The sequence below is a fragment of the Mesoplodon bidens genome, assembly GCF_964165515.1.
Source record: "Mesoplodon bidens genome assembly, chromosome: X".
NCBI classification, from domain to species: Eukaryota; Metazoa; Chordata; class Mammalia; order Artiodactyla; family Ziphiidae; genus Mesoplodon; species Mesoplodon bidens.
This window is the reverse complement of record NC_138163.1, coordinates 54,774,804-54,796,771: the sequence shown is the minus strand read 5'-3', so window position 1 is coordinate 54,796,771 and position 21,968 is coordinate 54,774,804. Positions and strand designations below refer to the sequence as shown.

Genomic DNA, 21,968 nt, shown 5'->3' with positions numbered 1-21,968 from the left:
CTTAGAAGTACAGGGTCAGTTTAGAATTACATTTTCCCCCTATGTTCTTGGGTGGAAGGGGACTGGCATTAATAAATAGAACTGTTCTGCTGAGAATTATGCTCTGCTGAATCATTTTCAATTACGCCTCCGAAAACAACTCAGTTTTAAATTCCCTACTACTGTCTGAGAAGCCTGGCAACAATTCTTTTGCTGTCCCTTCAGGAATAGCAATTGCTGTCTCTCCTAACACTTAGGTTAGGTATGCAAAAAACATACGAGCTTAAACACATTCAACTCTCCATCCCAAGGAAGGCAGTGGTAGTAGTGGTAATCATTCTTCACTATTAGTTCAGCTGTTACTTTCACCATCAATACCACAGCCCCCATTTATTGAGTGCCTTCTGGATGTCAGACGCAGCACTAAGCTCTTCACGTTCATTATCTTATTCACAAAAACCTTGGGGGTAGGCAGTATACCTGCCTGCGTTTTACAGATGAAGAAACTACGGGGTAGGGAAGTTAAATAACTTATCCAAGGTCCCACAGCCTGTAAGATGCGGAGCAGGGAACCAAATCCAGATCTGACTCTAGAGCTACTTTAGGCCAGAAAGATCTGCTTATGCTTTTCTGAAACTCTACCCAGAAAGAGAAAGCTATACCCAGGAAAAATGCTGAAGCTTCACCATGCCCATGTCAGAACTACGTTGACAGCAATAAGCACACCCATGGTAGTGTCAGACACGGGTGAGTGATCACTTCCATTCTGCCAGATGCTGGGCTAAGTGGTTTACATACATTACTGCCTTGCATCGTCACAAGCCTATGAGGTCGGTTCTATTATCATCATCTTGCAGAGGCAGAAATTGATGTTCAGAGAGGTCAAATCATTTGTCCCAGGGCACCCATTAGGAAATGGCAGAACTGGTTTTCAAACTAACCTCCAACTCCATAACTCATGCTCTTAACTCCTACCCTATATGGTCTCACCAGGCAGTATAAACCAACTAGCCTATAGTTGTTTCTGAGAGATAGAAACCTGGCACATAAAGGATCAGTCTCACAACCCCATCTGGAGGGCCTGACAAAGTCAAAGACTGCAGCATTTGCTATTATGCATTGCATATGGCCTCATGTCCAAGAGGATCACCCCAGGCACTTTGTGGGTCTTTGACAGGATTCTGACTAAAGTTCAGCTTATTAGTCATGGAGCTGGAAGGAGCCTTACAGAACCTCTAGTCCAACCCCATTTGTTATACAGATTAGGAATTTGGTAGAGAGAGGTTAAGTGACTTGCCCATGACTGTAGAGCTGATCACTGACAGACATGCTCCTAAAATCCAGATCTCCTGCATGCCCAAGCCAGTGTGCTATCTTCCCTGCCCCAATGTACTACACCCTCTCTGGGGCTTCTCTGGCCACTCTTGACCCACCTACTTTCCTCCAATTTGCCCAATAAATATCACTGGAGAATTCTGCTGACAATCATTCTCACCCAGGGACGCAGCAAATATCTCCACTGAAGAACAGTTTTATCAGGCAGGAGACTATAATTCAACAAACCAAGGTTCTTCAGAAAATTGGACCACCCACATTTCTCTATATGGCATGTATGTCTATGAGGCAGGCATACTTTCTCAGCCAAGAGAGAAGGAAAAGTATGGCTAAAAGGGTGTGGGAATGCTATCTATGAATATGGGCAGGGTGGAGAAATTAGGTTGAAACGACCTCTGACAGAACTGAATTGCAGTATATTGGCATACTTCCCTTTGTATAATATATGTGTTCCTGGGTGTCAACCAAATTTTCCTACATAAAATCTATCAACCAAAAATATTTAAAGAGGGCTTCCCTGGTGGCAGAATGGTTAAGAATCCGCCTGCCAATGTAGGGGACACAAGTTCCAGCCCTGGTCCGGGAAGATCCCACATGCTGCGGAGCAACTAAGTCTGTGTGCCACAACTACTGAGCCTGCACTCTAGACCCTGCGAGCCAGAATTACTGAACCCTGCGTGCTACAACTACTGAAGCCCACACACCTAGAGCCCATGCTTTGTAACAAGAGAAGCCACCACAATGAGAAGCCCACGCACCTCAAAAAAGAGTAGTCCCCGCTCGCCACAACTAAAGAAAGCCCACAGGCAGCAACGAAGACCCAACGCAGCAATCAATCAATCAATAATAATAAAATGAATAAATAATAAAATGATTAATAAATACAAATTTAAAGAATATCCCCCAATACAGCCAGCATACTCTTATTTATTTATTTAACATCTTTACTGAAGTATAATTGCTTTACAATGTTTAGTTGCTGCTGTATAACAAAGTGAATAAGCTATATGTATACATATATCCCCATATCCCCTCCCTCTTCTGTCTCCCTCCCACCCTCCCTATCCCACCCCTCTAGGTGGTCAGAAAGCACCAAGCTGATCTCCCTGTGCAATGCGGCTGCTTCCACCAGCTATCTATTTTACATTTGGTAGAGTATATATGTCAACGCTATTCTCTCACTTCATCCCAGCTTACCCTTCCCCCTTCCCGTGTCCTCAAGTCCATTCCCTACATCTATGTCTTTATTCCTATCCTGCCCCTAGGTTCTTCAGAACCATTTTTTTCCCCTTAGGTTCCATATATATGTTTTAGCATACAGTATTTGTTTTTCTCTTCCTGACTTACTTCACTCTGTATGACAGACTCTAGGTCCATCCACCTCACTACAAGTAACTCAATTTTGTTTCTTTTTTATGGCTGAGTAATATTCCACTGTACAATGTGCCACATCTTCTTTATTTATTCATCTGTTGATGGACACTTAGGTTGCTTCCATGTCCTGGCTATTGTAAACAGTGCGTCAATGAACACTGTGGTACATGACTCTTTGAATTGTGGTTTCTCAAGGTATATGCCCAGTAGTGGGATTGCTGGGTCGTATGGTAGTTCTATTTGTAGTTTCTTAAGGAGCCTCCATACTGTTCTCCATTGTGGCCATATCAATTTACATTCCCACCAACGGTGCAAGAGGGTTCGTTCCCTTTTCTCCACACCCTCTCCAGCATTTATTGTTTGTAGATTTTTTGATGATGGCCATTCGGACCAGTGTGAGATGATACCTGACTGTAGTTTTGATTTGCATTCCTCTAATGATTAGTGATGTTGAGCATCCTTTCATGTGTTTGTCAGCAGTCTGTATATCTTCTTTGGAGAAATGTCTATTTAGGTCTTCTGCCCATTTTTGGATTGGGTTGTTTTTTTGATATTGAGCTGCATGAGCTGCTTGTATATTTTGGAGATTAATCCTTTGTCACTTGCTTCACTAGCAAATATTTTCTCCTATTCTGAGGGGTGGTTTTTCATCTTGTTTATGGTTTCCTTTGCTGTGCAAAACTTTTAAGTTTCATTAGGTCCCAATTGTTTATTTTTGTTTTATTTCCATTTCTCTAGGAGGTGGGTCAAAAGGATCTTGCTGTGATTTATGTCATAGAGTGTTCTGCCTATGTTTTCCTGTAGGAGTTTGACAGTGTCTGGCCTTACATTTAGGTCTTTAATCTATTTTGAGTTTACTTTTGTGTATGGTGTTAGCGAGTAGTGTTCTAATTTCATTCTTTTACATGTAGCTGTCCAGTTTTCCCAGCACCACTTATTGAAGAAGCTGTCTTTTCTCCACTGTATACTCTAGCCTCTTTTATCAAAGATAAGGTGACCATAGGTGCGTGGGTTTATCTCTGGGCTTTCTATCCTGTTCCATTGATCTGTATTTCTGTTTTTGTGCCAGTACCATACTGTCTTGATTACTGTAGCTTTGTAGTATAGTCTTAAGTCCAGGAGCCTGATTCCTCCAGCTCCGTTTTTCTTTCTCAAGATTGCTTTGGCTATTTGGGGTCTTTTGTGTTTCCATACAAATTGTGAAATTCTTTGTTGTAGTTCTGTGAAAAATGCCATAGGTGGTTTGATGGGGACTGCATTGAATCTATAGTCATTTTCACAATGTTGATTCTTCCAATCCAAGAACATGGTATATATCTCTCCATCTGTTTGTATCATCTTTAATTTCTTTCATCACTGTCTTATAGTTTTCTGCATACAGGTCTTTTTTCTCCTTAGGTGGGTCTATTCCTAGGTATTTTATTCTTTTTGTTGCAATGGTAAATGGGAGTGTTTCTTTAATTTCTCTTTCAGATTTTTCATCATTAGTGTATTCTTATTTATTTTTGAGTGAATAATTTTGTTGCTGCAGGCTGTTACCATACTCCAAACCCCTTACCTAGCTGGGTGACCAAGCAATTTCCCCCAGCGAAGACAGGAATAAGAGTATGTACCTCACGGGCTTGTTGGGAGAATCAAAGGGGACAATCCAGAGCAAAATGCTTAGCAGAGTGCCTGGCACATAATAAGTAGCTCATGAAATGTTAGCTACTATTATTATGATTAGGGGAGGATCTTAGATCATTAGATAGCTATACCTCCTTTCTGGGAGAAGTATCCTCTTTTCTGCAAAGAACAACCCAAAGAGAGATGTCTTAGATTCTAAAATACAAATAGTATAGGGATCTAGAGTAACTATAACCACTGCCAACCAATGATTCCCAGGTTTGAGAATCCTAAACCTGCCAAAAAAGTCTTACAAATCTGTCTTAGCGTGGCAGCCCAGGGACCAAGATCAGTGAGAGTTTCTTGAGCCTTGAGGGTAAACTTTCTTTCAGGCAAGTGGTTGCCTTGGAGTTTCTCTCATTGTCAAGGTCTTGGCCTCCCTCCTCCAGGATTTTTAAAGTCTAGCTCCTGTCAGAGACACTTTGAACATATGACCCTGGGCCATCATTCAACAAACCCCATGTGGCTCCGGATACTTGTCCATTTTGTCGTGAAAGACAGGCCTGGACTTTCAGACTAGAGAATTCCATATGTATAGATAGAGGGGTCCCTCTGCTCTGAATGGTTTTTACTCCTGAAATCTTGTTACTACTCTTCATATACTGTTTCTACCCATCCTGTATTGCCCAATCAGTAAGGTTGGTATCCAGTATGATCTGCAGAACATGGGTCAGAGATTCAGTACACCATAAGGGTTAAGGAAGAACTGTGGTAATTTAGGGTTGGAGATGAAAACCAGGAATAGCTAACCTAGTCACAAATCCCATGGAGATTTGAGTGTTTTGACCATCCCAGTGGTGCTTCTAATATCACTCTTCCCTCCCAGTATCCTATTAAAAATCACTCGTTTTCAAGGCAGTTGCAACTGGCAAGACCTAACCAAATACACCGAACACAACACCACTCAGGAGAATTTTGCCAATTAGCATCCTTAACTATAAAACACCATTGGCTATGGGTGGAGTAGCACTCATGCCTGGACTCACTGCTTTGTCACTCACCCCTGTAAACCCTTTATTGGATGGGCCAAACTTGGATTTCTGACAGGAAGGGGTGTAGAGAACAGGAGCTCTGTCGCCCAGCTTTCCAGGACTTGAAACCATCCCCCCATCCCACTTTATTTTCACAGGTGTGCCTAAAAGAACTGCAGCCATGGTGCCCCTGACCTGTGCCTTATTCCTTTAGCTATAATAATCCATCCTCCCACTCCTCCTTGCCTTTTCTTCCATATCAAGTTCTGTGGGAAACACAGGTGGAGTTGTTATCCCAGACAAGAGAGAAAGCAGCAGGAACTTCCTGCTGTTGGCAGGGAGATAGTATCAGCTGAGGGTCGTGGGAGTCGGGGGGCTTGTACTTCCACTCCGGTGCCCCTGAAGTGCCTGGCTCAGGTTCAGGGAGCCCGGGAGGCTCTGCTGTCAGGTGTCAGCCAGAGTGATGTTAACAAAGCCTCAAACTGCACTGTTCTATGATGACTCAAGAATCCCACGCAATCCCACGCTCCTGCCAGTCGCCACTTCCAGGAGCTAAAATAGACCTCTGATGCTAAGAGACAGCAGGCCTTTTATATCTGCTCAGAAAAATGAGCCCAGCCCTAAGAACTATCCTGCTATTCGATACAATGGAATGTTATACGGCCATTAAAGATGCCAATTATGCACACTGTGCAGGTGGGAACCAGAATGTTAAATAATGTTACATAAAGACAGCAAAATAGGAAATAGGTACACATGCTGATCAGAACTATGGAAAACACACATCAAAGAGTTCATTCCTAAAGAACCAAAGAGAATGAAGAGCACCAGTCCTTTGAGTTTCCACCTCCCGACACACACAACACCTTTTATTATAATACACTTTTTAAAACTGTCGTGCTGGTCATGCTAGGTTACTGAGGCACCTGCCTTTTAAGTGACACAGGAGTTAACTCTGCAGATCATTTAATTCAGGGAATAAAGAAGAACTGAATGCTAAGGGGGCTGGTGCTTTAAAATGACGGGATTCTTCCCCTTCCCACTCCCCTTCTCAAGATCAGGGCACATTATCATTTCAGGTTTAGCACTCCAATGAGAAATTCCTTCAAAACACCTAGCCCACCAAACTCTAAGATGCGAGTTTAAGGAAACATGTATTTGGACCTCTCTGAAGTCGGACTGCTGTGTTTTGAACTAAGCTAGCTTATATGGAGAGAAAGGACCTGCTTTTTGATAGGCTGACAGAAATTCCTTATTGAAAAAGAATTGCTAAATGCTCTCCCCCAGCCCCATCCCTTGTCACCTTGTCACTGGTAGTGCTTACAGTTAGCCAAACATCTAGCACATATTTGGGTGTCTGGGAGAGCACTATTCTCTTTCTGGGTTCCTGGCTTCAACACCTGCCCAGACTTGGTTTTTCTAGAATTAGATTCCAATCAGTATGTTTAGTTTTTAAAAGACTATGTGTAGTTTTTTTTTTAAAACTTTGTATTTTGAAATAATTTTAGATTTACAGAAGAGTTGTAAATATAGTACAAAGAGTTCCCATATACCCTTCACCCAGCTTCCCCTAAGGATAACACCTCATATAACTCTGGTACATTGATCAAAACTATGACATTAATGTTAGCACAATACTATTTACTAAACTACAGACTTCATTCAGATTTCACCAGTTTTTCCACTAATGTCCTTCTTCTGTGCAGGATCCAATCCAGGATCCCATGCAATTATTATATATAGAATGTTTAGCTAAAAAAAAAACACCCCTAGAAACAAGTTTCCTTTTAGGAGGTGGAACAGGTAAGCCAGTAGGTGTCTGGGCAATTTATGATCCTGAGCTATTCTACCCAGAAGGGAACTCTATCACTTCTGTACCAAAGCCCTTAATTCAGAACACCTCATCATGGTTATTTTCAGAAAACATGTCTTACATCAGCACTTCTCACAGCAGTACAAAGGGATTTGACAAGTGGGTTATTTTAGCAACCAATACTATGAGGGTGACAAAAGGAGCAGGATGGCCTTATCTGTTTCCTATGTGTCATTTTTCTTCAAACTGTATTGAAACTTTTTACTAGAAGCTGTAATATTTGAGTGTAACATAAATGCTGAGAAACACCCACACCAACAGGGAAGGTACTCTTTCCAATGTGTGTTTGGTTTTGTTTGCCTGAAATTAAGTATTGAAATCTTACAAAAACCAAATTGATTAGGTTATTTTGACTCGTTAATCTTGAGAGGAAAGGGAGAGCAGGCTATAACATCCATTTATTCCTTCAACAAATAATCGGATAATCAAGAATAACTCCCCCCTTAATCCATGCCAACTATGTGCCAGGCAATTTGCAAAGTGCTTTACAAATATTGTTTCATTGAATAGTCACCACAATCTCATGAAGTACTATTATTACCCTTCTTTTACATGTAGGGGGCAGGGAACAGAGGATTTAAGAGGTTAAGTAACTCACCCAAGGTCACACAGCATAGAGTGATGGAGCCCGAATTCAAGGCTGGGTCAGCCTGATTCCAAAGCTGACTGTCTTGGCCAGTATGCTATATTGCTGCTCTGAGCACCTGCTACATTTCAGTCACTGCACTGGGTGCTAGACAGAGATACAACACTGAACAGCCCTTATTCCCTCAAATCTTACAGTCTAGTTGGAGGAGAGAGACCATTAAAGAGCTAAGTAACAGCCCTCTCTTCTCCTTAGGTATTCCTTGGATTGGTTAAAAGTAAAGGTGATCAGTAAATTCAATCAGTGAATCCCAACACCTCTATATATTTAAATTCCTTTTTTAGGTCCTCAGAGAAAAGTCCTCTCCCCTCTGTGTACCCTGAGGATCCCTAACAGTGAGGAATGGACTTGAGGATATTGACATGTTCCTCTATTTTGTGGCTCTGGGCTAGATGTCAGCATTGCACCCCCCCCCCAGCCACTTAAGTCTCCTCTGATGAGAAACAATGGGGGCTATAATGTGCAGATACATATAATGATGAAATCAAATCAGCTGATGGAAATTTTTAAAGTCTGGGACACAATAATTATATTCCATTTCAACTGTCTTTTCACACTTGCATTAACTGGTGAGCTCTAAGAGAGCTTCAACTGGTTCATGACTATATGGCATTCCATTTTGAAATATATTTCTTAGAAAAATGACAATGATGGCCCTGTAAATTATAAACTGGCAACGTGATTTTAAAAGTGAAGGGCTGGAAGACTTAAATCTCAGCAAATGACAATCATTCTCTTCTCTCTCCCAGCCTCCAAACAATCAAATACCCTAACCCTGTGGTTTTCGAGGCTGGCTGCATATGGGAATCACTGGGGAAACTTCAAAATTACCAATGCCTGTGTCCCACCCCCAGAGACTGTGATGACTTAATTGATCTGGGGTGTGGCCTGGGTTTTGGAAGTTTTAAAAGAACCCCAGGGGATTTTAATGTGCAGACAAGTTTGGGAACCACAGCCCTAATCAGAGAATCATAACCCTGGCTGCACATTAGAATCATCTTCGGGGCATCTTTTAAAAGTCCAGATGCTTGGGCCACATCCCAGACCAATTAAATTAGAAGATGTGGGGGTAGTGCTCAAGTCCCAGGAACCAGGATTTTTTTGAGAAGGATTTTTCAAAAAACCAGGATTTTTTGAACTCCCAGAGGAGTTCAATGTGTAGCCAAGACTGGGAAGCACGGCCATAGGTGCAACTCCACACCTGCAATAAAGGGCAATGGCAACATTTGCACTCAGACGTTCAGCAACTCTAAGATGAGCCTAATGTGAAGAAGCCAGTTCTAGAAGCCAGGTGGGAAGCAGGCTGAGGACAAACGCTTAGAAAACTGTCCTACTTTAATATTAAAATGAGCTCATTTTTCTCTTGCCATGTATGAGGGTCAACTTGTCTAGGATCACTAGTAACTGATGGTATCTAAGCCCCACTCCCTACCACACCCACCAAAATAACTGCAGAAAGAATGGGAAATAAAGTACTTTAAAGGGATGAAAACCTTTGCAAAGGGCTGCAAACCACTGCTCAGAGACCCTGCATGGATGTAAACAAGGAGGAAGCAGAAAAGCAAGCTATTTGACCTACGTATTATCCAACTAGTTAGTTTTTACCTGCAACTTCATGTGCATTTTTACTCACCAAGCCAAACTCTGGGCTTGGAGGAAAAAAGCCCTAGACCATGATTCTCATACTTACCTACACATTAGAGACATCTAGGGAGCTTTTAAAATAATGAGGCTAGGGCCACACCCAAAATGAATTAAATCAGAATCTCTGAGGGGATGGCATCCAGGAATCTCTGTTTTAAAAGTTCCCCCCCCCAAAAAAAAGGTCCCCAGGTGAAAAGGTGAGGGAGAGGGATAAACTAGGAGGTTGGGATTAACATATACACACACTATATATAAACTAGATAATCAAAAAGGACCTACTGTGTAGCACAGGGAACTCTACTCAGTATTCTGTAATAACCTATATGGGAAAAGAATCTGAAAAAGAATCTGAAAAAGAATGGATATATGTATATGTATAACTAAATCACTTTTCTGTACACCTGAAACTAATACAACACTGTAAATCAACTATACTCCAACATAAAATAAACATTTTTAAAAATACATATCTTAAATAAAAATACTTTTAAAAATAAAAATCGCTTAAAAATGCTAAAAAAAAAGGTCCCCAGGTGATTCTAATGTTGCAACTGTAAAACAAAGAATATTGCCCACCATCCAGTTCTACCTACAGTACACCCTGAAAGGAATGCAGAGTGAAGATCAAGAATGAGGCACTCTGCTCTGGGAAAACAGGCAGAACAGGCCCTCAGTTATATATTTTCAGGAAAAAATTTTATGAACCCAGATTCTTGCATCTTCCCATACTTAGAAAAGCACTAAAATCATTAGCTAAGATGTCTGTTCCTTGTGACTAGCAGCAACCTTCTACCAGGATGTGTGCTTGCTTGCACATATCCCCTTCGCCAAAATCACATACATGCTGACCTCTCCCCCTTACCTCTTTGGAGCAGTTCCTCAGAGCTCTCTGATAAGCTGTCTCCCGGGCTTTAGTCCTCAGTTAAGTCCCCAAATAAAACTGAACTCACAGCTCTCACGTTATGTGTTTTTACTTCAGTTGACACAACCAAGGCTGAGAACTGTCACTCTAAACCAGTGGTTCTCAAACTTGAGTGTGCATCAGAATCACCTGGAGGGCACATTAAATAAAACACACAGAGCTGGGCCTCACCCTCAGAGGTTCTGATCCAGTTAGGGTGGAACCTGAAAGTCTGCATTTCTAACAAGCTCCTAGGTGATGCCAATGCTGTTGGTCCAGGGACCACACTTTGAAAGGTAGAGACCCCAGTGGACCACTGGTTCTCAGCCTTGGCTGCACATGAGAATCACTGGTGGGCATTTTAAAAATACTGATGTCTGAGCCCCTCCCTAAGCCAATTAAATTGTAATGTCTGAAGCCCAGGGATCAGCATTTTTAAAGGTGATAAAAATGTGCACTGAGGCTTGTGATCCACTGCCCTAGACCTAGATATTTTACAGCTGGAAGAGATCATTTAGTATAAACCCTTAAATTTCCTGAGAATTTATAGCTACTTTAGCTACTACTGGTCCCCATGTCCCAATCCCAATTTCCACTATTCTTCCTTAATCATTACTATGTATTAACAATGGGAATTGTAAATCAACTATACTTCAATAAAATTAATAATAATAATAATAATTTTAAAAAAATGTGACCAGGGCTTCCCTGGTGGCGCAGTGGTTGAGAATCTGCCTGCTAATGCAGGGGACATGGGTTCGAGCCCTGGTCTGGGAGGATCCCACATGCCGCGGAGCGACTAGGCCCGTGAGCCATGACTGCTGAGCCTGCGCGTCTGGAGCCTGTGCTCCGCAACAAGAGGCTGCGATAGTGAGAGGCCCACGCACCGCGATGAAGAGTGGCCCCCGCTTGCCACAACTAGAGAAAGCCCTCACACAGAAATGAAGACGCAACACAGCAAAAATAAATAAATTAATAAAAACTCCTACCCCCAACATCTTCTTAAAAAAAAAAACAAAAAAAAAACAATGTGACCAATTTAGGGTGACCAACTTGTTGTCCTGGTTTGCTTAGGATGTTCCTGGTTTTAGCACCGAAAGTTCCAGATTCAGAGTAAATCGGGACAGTTGGTCACTGTGGTAATGTTTTACAGCTCACAGATTGGAATACAGTACTATTAGATTTTGCTTCTAACATCCAGCATCCATTCTCCACTAAAAGGAACCAGGGCTCCTTGGAAATAGCTGATTCCAGGACTAGGGCAGAGAAATGTATGGTGAGCCTGGGAATTTTCTGTCAGAATCTAAGGAAGTGCTCAAAGACTCATGGGAGCATGTCAAAAGGACTAAAGGGACTCCCACTGGCCAAACTGGAGAAAATTGGAGCATTACAAAGAAAATGCTGAACTGAATGTAAAGCACTGAATTTACATTAAGAAAAACATTGAATTAAGTGACTTCCAAAACAATAAGTAAAACTACTTCTCTACTATTGGAAGTAACTATTACATCAACTTGCTCTGAAAATTGGTATTCGAGGGGAAAGAATTAGGCCTTTACATGATCTTTTTGGTTCATATCCTATAGATGAGAAAAAGCTCATCTTTACAGAAGAATGCCAGCTAAGAAACATAGACTGGATGATAGAATTAGGAAATCACCATCTTGCAACCCCTGATTAAATCACAAAGTCAGGAAATACATTTATTTATTTATTTATTTATTTATTTTTAATTAGTTTCTGCTTTATAACAAAGTGAATCAGTCATACATATACATCTGTTCCCACATCCCTTCCCTCATGCATCTCCCTCCCTCCCACCCTCCCCATCCCACCCCTCCCGGCGGTCACAAAGCACCGAGCTGATCTCCCTGTGCTCTGCGGCTGCTTCCCACTATCTATCTACCTTACGTTTGGTAGTGTATATATGTCCATGCCTCTCTTTCGCTTTGTCACAGCTTACCCTTCCCCCTCCCCATATCCTCAAGTCCATTCTCAAGTAGGTCTGTGTCTTTATTCCCGTTTTGCCCCTAGGTTCTTCATGACTTTTTTTTTTTAAATTCCGTATATATGTGTTAGCATACGGTATTTGTCTTTCTCTTTCTGACTTACTTCACTCTGTATGACAGACTCTAGGTCCATCCACCTCATTACAAATAGCTCAGTTTCATTTCTTTTTATGGCTGAGTAATATTCCATTGTATATATGTGCCACATCTTCTTTATCCATTCATCCGATGATGGACACTTAGGTTGTTTCCAGCTCCGGGCTATTGTGAATAGAGCTGCAATGAACATTTTGGTACATGTCTCTTTTGGAATTATGGTTTTCTCAGGGTATATGCCTAGTAGTGGGATTGCTGGGTCATATGGTAGTTCTATTTTTAGTTTTTTAAGGAACCTCCATACTGTTCTCCATAGTGGCTGTACCAATTCACATTCCCACCAGCAGTGCAAGAGTGTTCCCTTTTCTCCACACCCTCTCCAGCATTTATTGTTTCTAGATTTCTTGATGATGGCCATTCTGACTGGTGTGAGATGATATCTCATTGTAGTTTTGATTTGCATTTCTCTAATGATTAATGATGTTGAGCATTCTTTCATGTGTTTGTTGGCAGTCTGTATATTGTCTTTGGAGAAATGCCTGTTTAAGTCTTCTGCCCATTTTTGGATTGGGAAATACATTTTAAAAATTAGAAAAACTAATTACTGAGTGAGGAAACAGGAATTGATGGATGCTGAAATTTTAGGTGAGAGGTTATTGGGGAACAGGACAGTCACATGGTACCAAAGTAACACCCCAGCTTTCTTGCTAATTAGGAAGAGAAAATTAAAATTACATGGAGAGTTCTGAGGGCCACCACCTTAACCATCACCTTTACTGAGAGTGGACAACTGCCATTATGTACCACTGGATGGGATGCTACATGAAGTACACAGCATTATTTATGAAGCATTCTTATCAAAACTGAATCTAATCAAGTCTCTAGACCCAACAACTTCCAGTTTACAGGAAACTCAGTTGCTGGAAGGGAAAGCTAAACACTATCATAAGAAAACAAACCATCCTGGTTTGCCCAGGACTGAGGACTGTCCAGGATGCAAGATCAGTGTTAAACCAGGAGAGTCCCAGGAAAACTAGGATGGTTGGGCACACACACAACAGTCAGAAAGATTCATAAGTGGGGCAGACCTGGTCTCTAAAAGTCAGTGCTATTAACAAAAACTGGGGAGACTGTTCTAGATTAAAAGACACTAAAGAGAGACCACACTCAAATGCAACATGTGAACTGGCCATAAAAGACTTCAGGGGACAGCTGGGGAAATCTGAATATAGAGCAGTACTACTCAGCTAGCCCACAGATGTAAATGAACCAGGTCACTAAGCATACTATTTAATCTGGCTGACATATTTTTGGTAACAAAACTTCCTCAGTGAAGGATGTGGTGCACTGATACACATTCTGGTACAAGCTCCTTATCTCCCTCTGAACCATCAAGCAGTCTGCAGGCCACACGTTGGGAAGCACTGTACTAGATACTGAATAACACTAATAAAGATCAGTGAGGTACTGGTAATTTCTTTTTTAGCTGGGCTTACGGTATTATGGTTATGTAGAAAAATGTCCTTACACTTAGAAGATGTATGCTGAGACGTTTAAAGGTGAAGTGTCATGGTGTCTACCACTCACTTTCAAATGGTTTATCAAAGAACAGATACACACAGATAAAGCAAATATGGCGAAATATTAACATTTATTGAATCCTGGTGGTGGATATACTGGTGTTCATTGTATTATTCTTTCAAGTTTCTTGTATGCTTAAAACTTTTCATTATAAAAATGACGAAAGCATAATTCTAAGATCATCTTACTTACAAGGTGTAACACTAACAGAATTACCAGGAAGCTGATTACCTACAGCTAATCCTATATTTATTCATCAAATATTCCTTAGGGGATAGCTAAGTTAAAAACAGAAAAATGAGTTGAGTTAGCCAAAAGAAAAAAGCACATTCCCAGCTGAGTAAACAGAATGTAGAAAGGACCAGAATGGAAAAAAATTATCTTTTTCAAGGAAAGGAACTCAATGTGTATAGAAAAATGAGGCTACCCAGATCATGAAGGGGCTCTGAGGCTTCATGAAGAATCTGAGACTTAATTTTAAAAGCAAGAAGGAGCCCATAACAGACAGATTTCAAGCACCAGAGAAACACAATGAGACTGACATTTTAGAAAACTCACTCTGGCTGTAGAGAACAGAATGGGTGGGGGCAAGAATGAAGACAGCAGCACAAGTTAAGAACATGGCCCTTTCAGTAATAATCTGGTGAGAGATGATGGTAACCTGTAGGGATGGAGACTTGGTGATACACTGCATGTGGGCAGAGGGTATGGGAAAAGAAGGACTCAGATATAATTCCCAGGCTTCTGGCTTGAGTGACCAAGTAGATTGGTATATTCATCAAGATTGGAAATATAGGAGCAAGAACAGGTTTGGGGGAAAGATGTGAAGCATGCAACATTAGATATGTTGAGTTCAGAGTACCTAGAAGATATCCAGGTGGAATCCACCTTGTCGGCAGTTGGATATGAGAATGAGAAAGATAACTCCAGCTTCTGGTTTACATAACTAATAGATGGGATTGCCATTTACAGATATAGGCAACAAAGGAGGAGAAAATAAAAGTCGCTTTACATTAAGGTTTCTCAGCTATAAAAATAATATTATTTATATAAAATAAAAAATAGGGAAATGGAAACATAATGTATATAATATACAAATATATAATATTATTTACATAAAATGAAAAATAGGGAAATGGGAATAAAACTTATCTGACTACCATTAATCAACATTTTTTGTCATTTTAGATTATTTCCTTCTAATATTTTTATATGGATATTTATATAGTAGCTTTAAGAGCCATATTTTTCTGAGAAAGCAGCTTCTCTAGAGGTATTTAGGATTGAGAAAAATTAAAAACACTAGCTGACCTGATATCAGTTTGTAAATCAGACAGTGCTCACTAAGTTACACATCCTTAGTCTGTTAAGATTCAAAACATAATTTAATTGTTGGGCACGTATCCAAGAACAACTCCAGAGTTGAAGAAATCATGACTAGAGAACGTCAGTTTCAATACCCATACTACAGAGCCCAATTATAGGTATCCAGTTTCTTCTTTGAAGCTCTCCTTTCCCATAGGGTCTCTACTACAACCACTTCTCCCTCCACAGGTGAGAGCTAATTGGTGATATTGCTCCTAAGGGTAACCACATTTTTTTTTCTTTTTGCGGTATGCGGGCCTCTCACTGCTTCAGCCTCTCCCGCCGCAGAGCACAGGCTCCGGACGTGCAGGCCCAGCGGCCATGGCTCACGGGCCCAGCCACTCCATGGCACGTGGGATCCTCCCGGACTGGGGCACGAACCCATGTCCCCTGCATCGGCAGGCAGACTCGCAACCACTGCGCCACCAGGGAAGCTCTGGTAACCACATTTTTAAAAGCTGTTCTGGAAGCTTCAAGGCCTAGAAAACCCAAAGGAATGAATCTCTACTGAGATCACACAGTCACTCTGCAATCATTTCATAGCTTACTCTGCTTTTTAAAAAAAGGTAGACTTGTTTCTAGCTCTAATCCTTGGCTACCTCATGAATGCAGAACACATCTAGTAAAATTTCCAGGCAAATACAGAAACCCAACTCAATGTGAAATTATGACCAGATGCGGAGAAAAGCTCAGTCATCACTCCACCACAGGCAGAGCTAGACAGAGGAGACAGACTGTAAACTAGGATCAAGGGAGCCATGATAGGCTGACAGCAAAGAGAAGGAACAGTTCAGATCCAGGGCCAAGGAGTGGTCACAACCAGGCAAACATGCAAGAGAGGCAGCAAACGTGAAAACTAAGGTTATAAATCTACCTCAGGTAGGAGGTCCACGATATTCTTCCTGCTCAGGGTCCAAAGATTGGTTTCCATGGTAATGCTCTCAGGGTCAGTGATGTAGCAATATGCTAGACCTGGAAGTTACTGACAGTTCAGCCTTAACAAAGAACCTGCAGGCTTGTAGGAGGCTTCTTATTGAGTGAAGAGAAGCACCAGCTCACAGCGCGGGGTGTGGGGGAACAGATCCACAGGCACAGCTTGTCTTAGGACGAAAGGCTCGCCAAGGAGCTTCTTAGCAGAGTTTGGAGGACAGCACAACCTGTAGAAACAAATCATAATATCAGTTTGAGATAGCCTAATCCACCAGAGGGCAGACAGCAGAAGCAAGAAGAACTACAATCCTGCAGCCTGTGGAACAAAAACCACATTCACAGAAAGATAGACTAGATGAAAAGGCAGAGGGCTATGGACCAGATGAAGGAACAAGATAAAACCCCAGAAAAAAAAAACTAAATGAAGTGGAGATAGGCAACTTTCCAGAAAAAGAATTCAGAATAATGATAGTGAAGATGACCCAGGACCTTGGAAAAAGAATGAAGGCAAAGATCGAGAAGATGCAAGAAATGTTTAACAAAGACCTAGAAGAATTAAAGAACAAACACCTAAACAGAAATGAACAATACAATAACTGAAATGAAAAATACACTAGAAGGAATCAACAGCAGAATAACTGAGGCAGAAGAATGGAGAAGTGACCTGGAAGACATAATGGTGGAATTCACTGCTGTGGAACAGAATAAAGAATAAAGAATGAAAAGAAATGAAGACAGCCTAAGAGACCTCTGGGATAACATTAAACACACAATATTCACATTATACAGGTCCCAGAAGGAGAAGAGAGAGAGACAGAACCCGAGGAAATATTTGAAGAGATTACAGCCAAAAATTTCCCTAATATGGGAAAGGAAATAGCCACCCAAGTCCAGGAAGCACAGAGAGCCCCATACAGGATAAACCCAAGGAGAAACACGCCGAGACACATAGTAATCAAATTGGCAAAAATTAAAGACAAAGAAATTATTGAAAGCAACAAGGGAAAAATGACAAATAACATACAAGGGAACTCCCATAAGGTTAACAGCTGATTTCTCAGCAGAAACTCTACAAGTCAGAAGGGAGTGGTATGACACATTTAAAGCGATGAAAGGGAAGAACCTACAACCAAGATTCCTCTACCCAGCAAGGATCTCATTCAGATTTGATGGAGAAATCAAAAGCTTTACAGACAAGCAAAATCTAAGAGAATTCAGCACCACCAAACGAGCTCTACAACAAATGCTAAAGGAACTTCTCTAGGTGGGAAACACAAGAGAAGAAAAGGACCTACAAAAACAAACCCAAAACAATTAAGAAAATGGTAACAGGAACTTACATATTGATAATTACCTTAAATGTGAATGGATTAAATGCTCCAACCAAAAGACACAGGCTCACTGAATGGATACAAAAACAACACCCATATATATATATGCTGTCTACAAGAGACCCACTTCAGACCTAGGGACACATACAGACTGAAAGTGAGGGGATGGAAAAAAGATATTCCATGCAAATGGAAATCAAAAGAAAGCTGGAGTAGCAATACTCATATCAGATAAAATAGACTTTAAAATAAAGAATGTTACAAGAGACAAGGAAGGACACTACATAATGATCAAGGGATCAATCCAAGAAGAAGATATAACAATTATAAATATATATGCACCCAACATAGAAGCACCTCAATATATAAGGCAAATGATAACTAATAAGAACCTGCTGTAGGGCTTCCCTGGTGGTGCAGTGGTTGAGAGAACGCCTGCTGATGCGGGGGACACGGGTTCGTGCCCCGGTCCGGGAAGATCCCACATGTCGCGGAGCGGCTGGGCCCGTGAGCCATGGCCGCTGAGCCTGCGCGTCCGGAGCCTGTGCTCTGCAACGGGAGAGGCCACAACAGTGAGGGGCCCGCATAACGCAAAAAAAAAAAAAAAAAAATTGTAAGAACCTGCTGTATAAAAAAATAAATAAAATAAAATTCAAAAATTCAAAGAAAAAATATTCAGTTTGATAAACCAAGGAGAAACTACAGGAACACAATTCCTTAAAATTTAAGCCCTTCCTCTGTGTTCCCACAGCCCCCTGTGTTTCTCTCTATAACAGCATTTATCACATTTAACTACCTGCAGTTTTTAAACCATCTTCCTCATGGGAGTATATACTCTTTTTGAGGCTAGAAACAAGGCAAAAACTGCTTATTATTCATCTCTGTGTTCTCAGTGTGTGACACAGAGTAGGGGTTCAATGGTGAATGGAGCAAGGGGCCTGAGTCATACACTTTTCTGTATGACTTGCACACAATAGGTAATTAATATATATATTACTGAATTATTCTATTGAAAACTTTCTAAGCAAATTACTTTTTCCCTTATCACAGGAAGTCAAGTAAAAATGAGAACAAAAATTCACCTATAAACTCACCATTCAGAGAAGTATACCTGCTGCTAAATTTTCAGGATATATCCTTCCAAATATGTACATTTAAATTGGTTTCTTAAAGTGGAGTCACACTGTACATACTATACACACTGTTTTACAACAGCTTCTTCACATAATAATGCATCATGAGCATCTCTCCACTATATGTAGTTACCTCACTTTTATTGGCTATATGGTATTTCATTAAATAAATGTAATGTAGCTTACTTATCTAATTCCTTGCTATTGGAAATGTAAGCTGTTTCTAACCTTTTGCTATTTCAAAAAGTCCCTTCATGAATATTCTTATAGTTACATCTTTGCTTACATTTTTAGTTATTTAGTGGAACTGCTGAGTTGAAGGGCCTGTATGTTTTTAAGGCCCTAAGATACGTACAACTAAACCTTTTTAAACCTTGTTTAAAAAGGTGGTACTAATTTACACTCAAACCAACAAACCAGATGAGTTCTTGTTTCCCTGGCTAACACTCAGTCATTTCAGTAGCACTGTACTATTAAAATAAGGAACAAGACAAGATACTCACTATCACTCCTACAGTGGAACATCTTCTTATCCAATGTAATAAGTAAAAAAAAAAGTATTAGAAGGAGAGAGACAAAACTGCTTTTATATGGTGATCACATGGCCAGCTACCAAGAAAATGAAAGAGAATCAACTGGAAAACCTGTAAAACAAATAAAAGAATAGGTAGCTTGACACAAAATCAGCAATAACCAGTTAGAAAATATCATGAAAAAGGTCCCTTTCATAAAAGCAATAAAAACTTTACAATATCTTGTATTAATCTTAAGAAAAAAGACCTGTATTGGGAAAAAAATACGTGTTTATATTTAGAGAATTCCATAAGCCTAGAGTAATTGAAGAGATAGGTCACATACCTGTATAGAAAAAATACTGTAAAGATTTCAATTCTCCTTAATTAATTGGAATCAATAAATTCCAATCACAAGCCCAAAAGAATATTTTTGATAAGTTGATTCTAGAGCTCTGTTAGAAAATACATGAAAACGTTAAGAGCACATATCCTTTAATCCAGCAATTCCACATCAGGGATTTATCTAATAAATATATACATACACATACACTTATTCATCACATATACATATACATAGTCATTGCACAAATATGCAAAGATATATGAACAAGGACATTCACTGCAACACTGTAGTAACAATAGAGTAGAAACAACCTCAAAATTCATTAGGATGAATGTCCCTTCAAAGGGACAAGTTAAATGATATATTTATGTAAGTTAAAACTATACAGCCTATTTTAAAAATTAAGTAGCCCTTTAAGTACTGATGCAGATCCTACATCATTGTAGAACAATCTCCAAAATCTATTGTTAAGTGACAAGCATGGTGCAGAATAGTGGGGTTTTTTTTAAATTTTTTAAATTGAAGTATAGTTCATTTACAATGTTGTGTTAGTTTCAGGTGTACAGCAAAGTGATTTAGTTACACACATATATATATATATATATATATATATATATATATTCTTTTTAAAATTCTTTTCCATTATAGGTTATTACAAGATACTGAGTATAGTTCCCTGTGCTATTCAGTAGGTCCTTGTTGTTTACCTATTTTATACACAGTAGTGTGTATACGTTAATCCCAAACTCCTAATTTATCTCCCCCACCACCACCGCTATCCCCTTTGGTAACCATAAGTTTGTTTTCTATGTCTGTGAGTCTATTTCTGTTTTGTAAATAAGTTTGTTTATATATCACTTTTTTAGTTTCCACATATAAGTGACATCATGATTTTTTTTCTTTGACTTATTTCACTTAATATGATAATCTCTAGGTCCGTCAGAACAGTGTTTATAGTCTGTTTCTATCTGTTTAAAAAAGAGAGAAAGAGTGATGTACACACACACACAGATTATATCTGGTAGGCTACACAAGAAACTAGGAAGAGTGGTGACATCTGAAGGACTAGGAGCCAGGAATAAGAAGACTCATTATTCACTGCATGTACATGGCACTCTTATGTACTGTTTTTTTTTTCCTACCATATGCACATACTGTCTTTGCAAAATAAATTTTTCTTGTTGTTCTGAGGCCATGTTTATTGTTTTACTCAGTCTGAGTGTTAGCAGAATCCTAGGCTTACTCTTAATTGTTGCATTTTTTAATCTATTGTTTTGCAAAATAAATATTTTCATTTTATTCAAAAGTGAAACATATAAAGGTATATAGTAAAGCTTCTCCACACCTCTGACTCCCATCCCTGCAGTTTCCCCCACCATAGATAACTACTATTATCAGTTTTTTGTTTTTGTTTTTGTTTTTTTGGGCCGCACATCGCAGTATGTGGGATCTTAGTTCCCTGACCAGGAATCAAACTGGTGCCCTCTGCAGTGGAAGCACGGAGACTTAACCAGTGAACCATCAGGGAAATCCTTTTTTTGTTTTCTTAATTTTTTTCTATTAATCAGTTTCTTATAAAACTTACCAGTTTCTGTATGCATATACAGCAAATACAAATCAATATTCTCTTCACCTTTTGTCGTTTTTACAAAGATAGTTATCATTATATCAACAATTCTGCATACCTTGCTATTTCCATTCAGAACCAAAATCACAAGCCACAAAAGAAAACACAGACTGGACATCATCACAAATAATCTTGTGCTTCAAAGGACAATGTCAAGAAAGTGAACAGACAACCCACAGAACAGAAAATTTTTGCAAATCATGTATCTGATAAGGAACTTATATCTAGAATTTTAAAAGAATTCTTAAAACTCAATAATAAAAAGATGACCCAACTGTAAAAAGGGCAAAAGATCTAAATGGACAGGTCTCCAAAGAAGATATATATATAAATGGCCAATAAACATATGAAAAAATGTTCAACATCATTAACCATGGGGAAATGCAATCAAAACCACAAGGAGGTACCACTTCTCACCCATTAGGATGTGTATAATAAAAAATAGACAGTAGAGTTAACAAGTACATAGAGAAACTGGAACACTCATATACCACTGGTGGGAATTTAAGATGGGAGGCTGCTTTGGAAATAGTCTGGAAGTTCCTCAAAAGGTTAAAATAGGTACCATACAACCCAGCAATTACACTACTAGGTATCTACCCAAGAGAAATAAAAACATATTTCCCCACAAAAACTAGCACATGAATGTT

General features: G+C 39.8%; 2 protein-coding genes across 2 annotated transcripts in view; both read right to left on the bottom strand.

The window, feature by feature from the left end:
• XKRX (XK related X-linked) overlaps nucleotides 1–16,380 on the bottom strand; it is a 70,431-nt gene extending 54,051 nt beyond the window's left edge. The window contains exon 1 of the mRNA XM_081222625.1: nucleotides 16,314–16,380. The gene's annotated coding sequence lies outside the window, so the exon portion shown is untranslated. The remainder of the gene's footprint in view (nucleotides 1–16,313) is intronic.
• Nucleotides 16,381–16,455: 75 nt separating this feature from the next.
• The window catches only part of TRMT2B (tRNA methyltransferase 2 homolog B), a 36,486-nt gene continuing 30,973 nt past the window's right edge, over nucleotides 16,456–21,968 (bottom strand). The window contains 1 exon segment of the mRNA XM_081223029.1: nucleotides 16,456–16,596. Within this exon segment, the coding sequence (XP_081079155.1) occupies nucleotides 16,470–16,596 (127 nt within the window). The 3' untranslated portion in view covers nucleotides 16,456–16,469.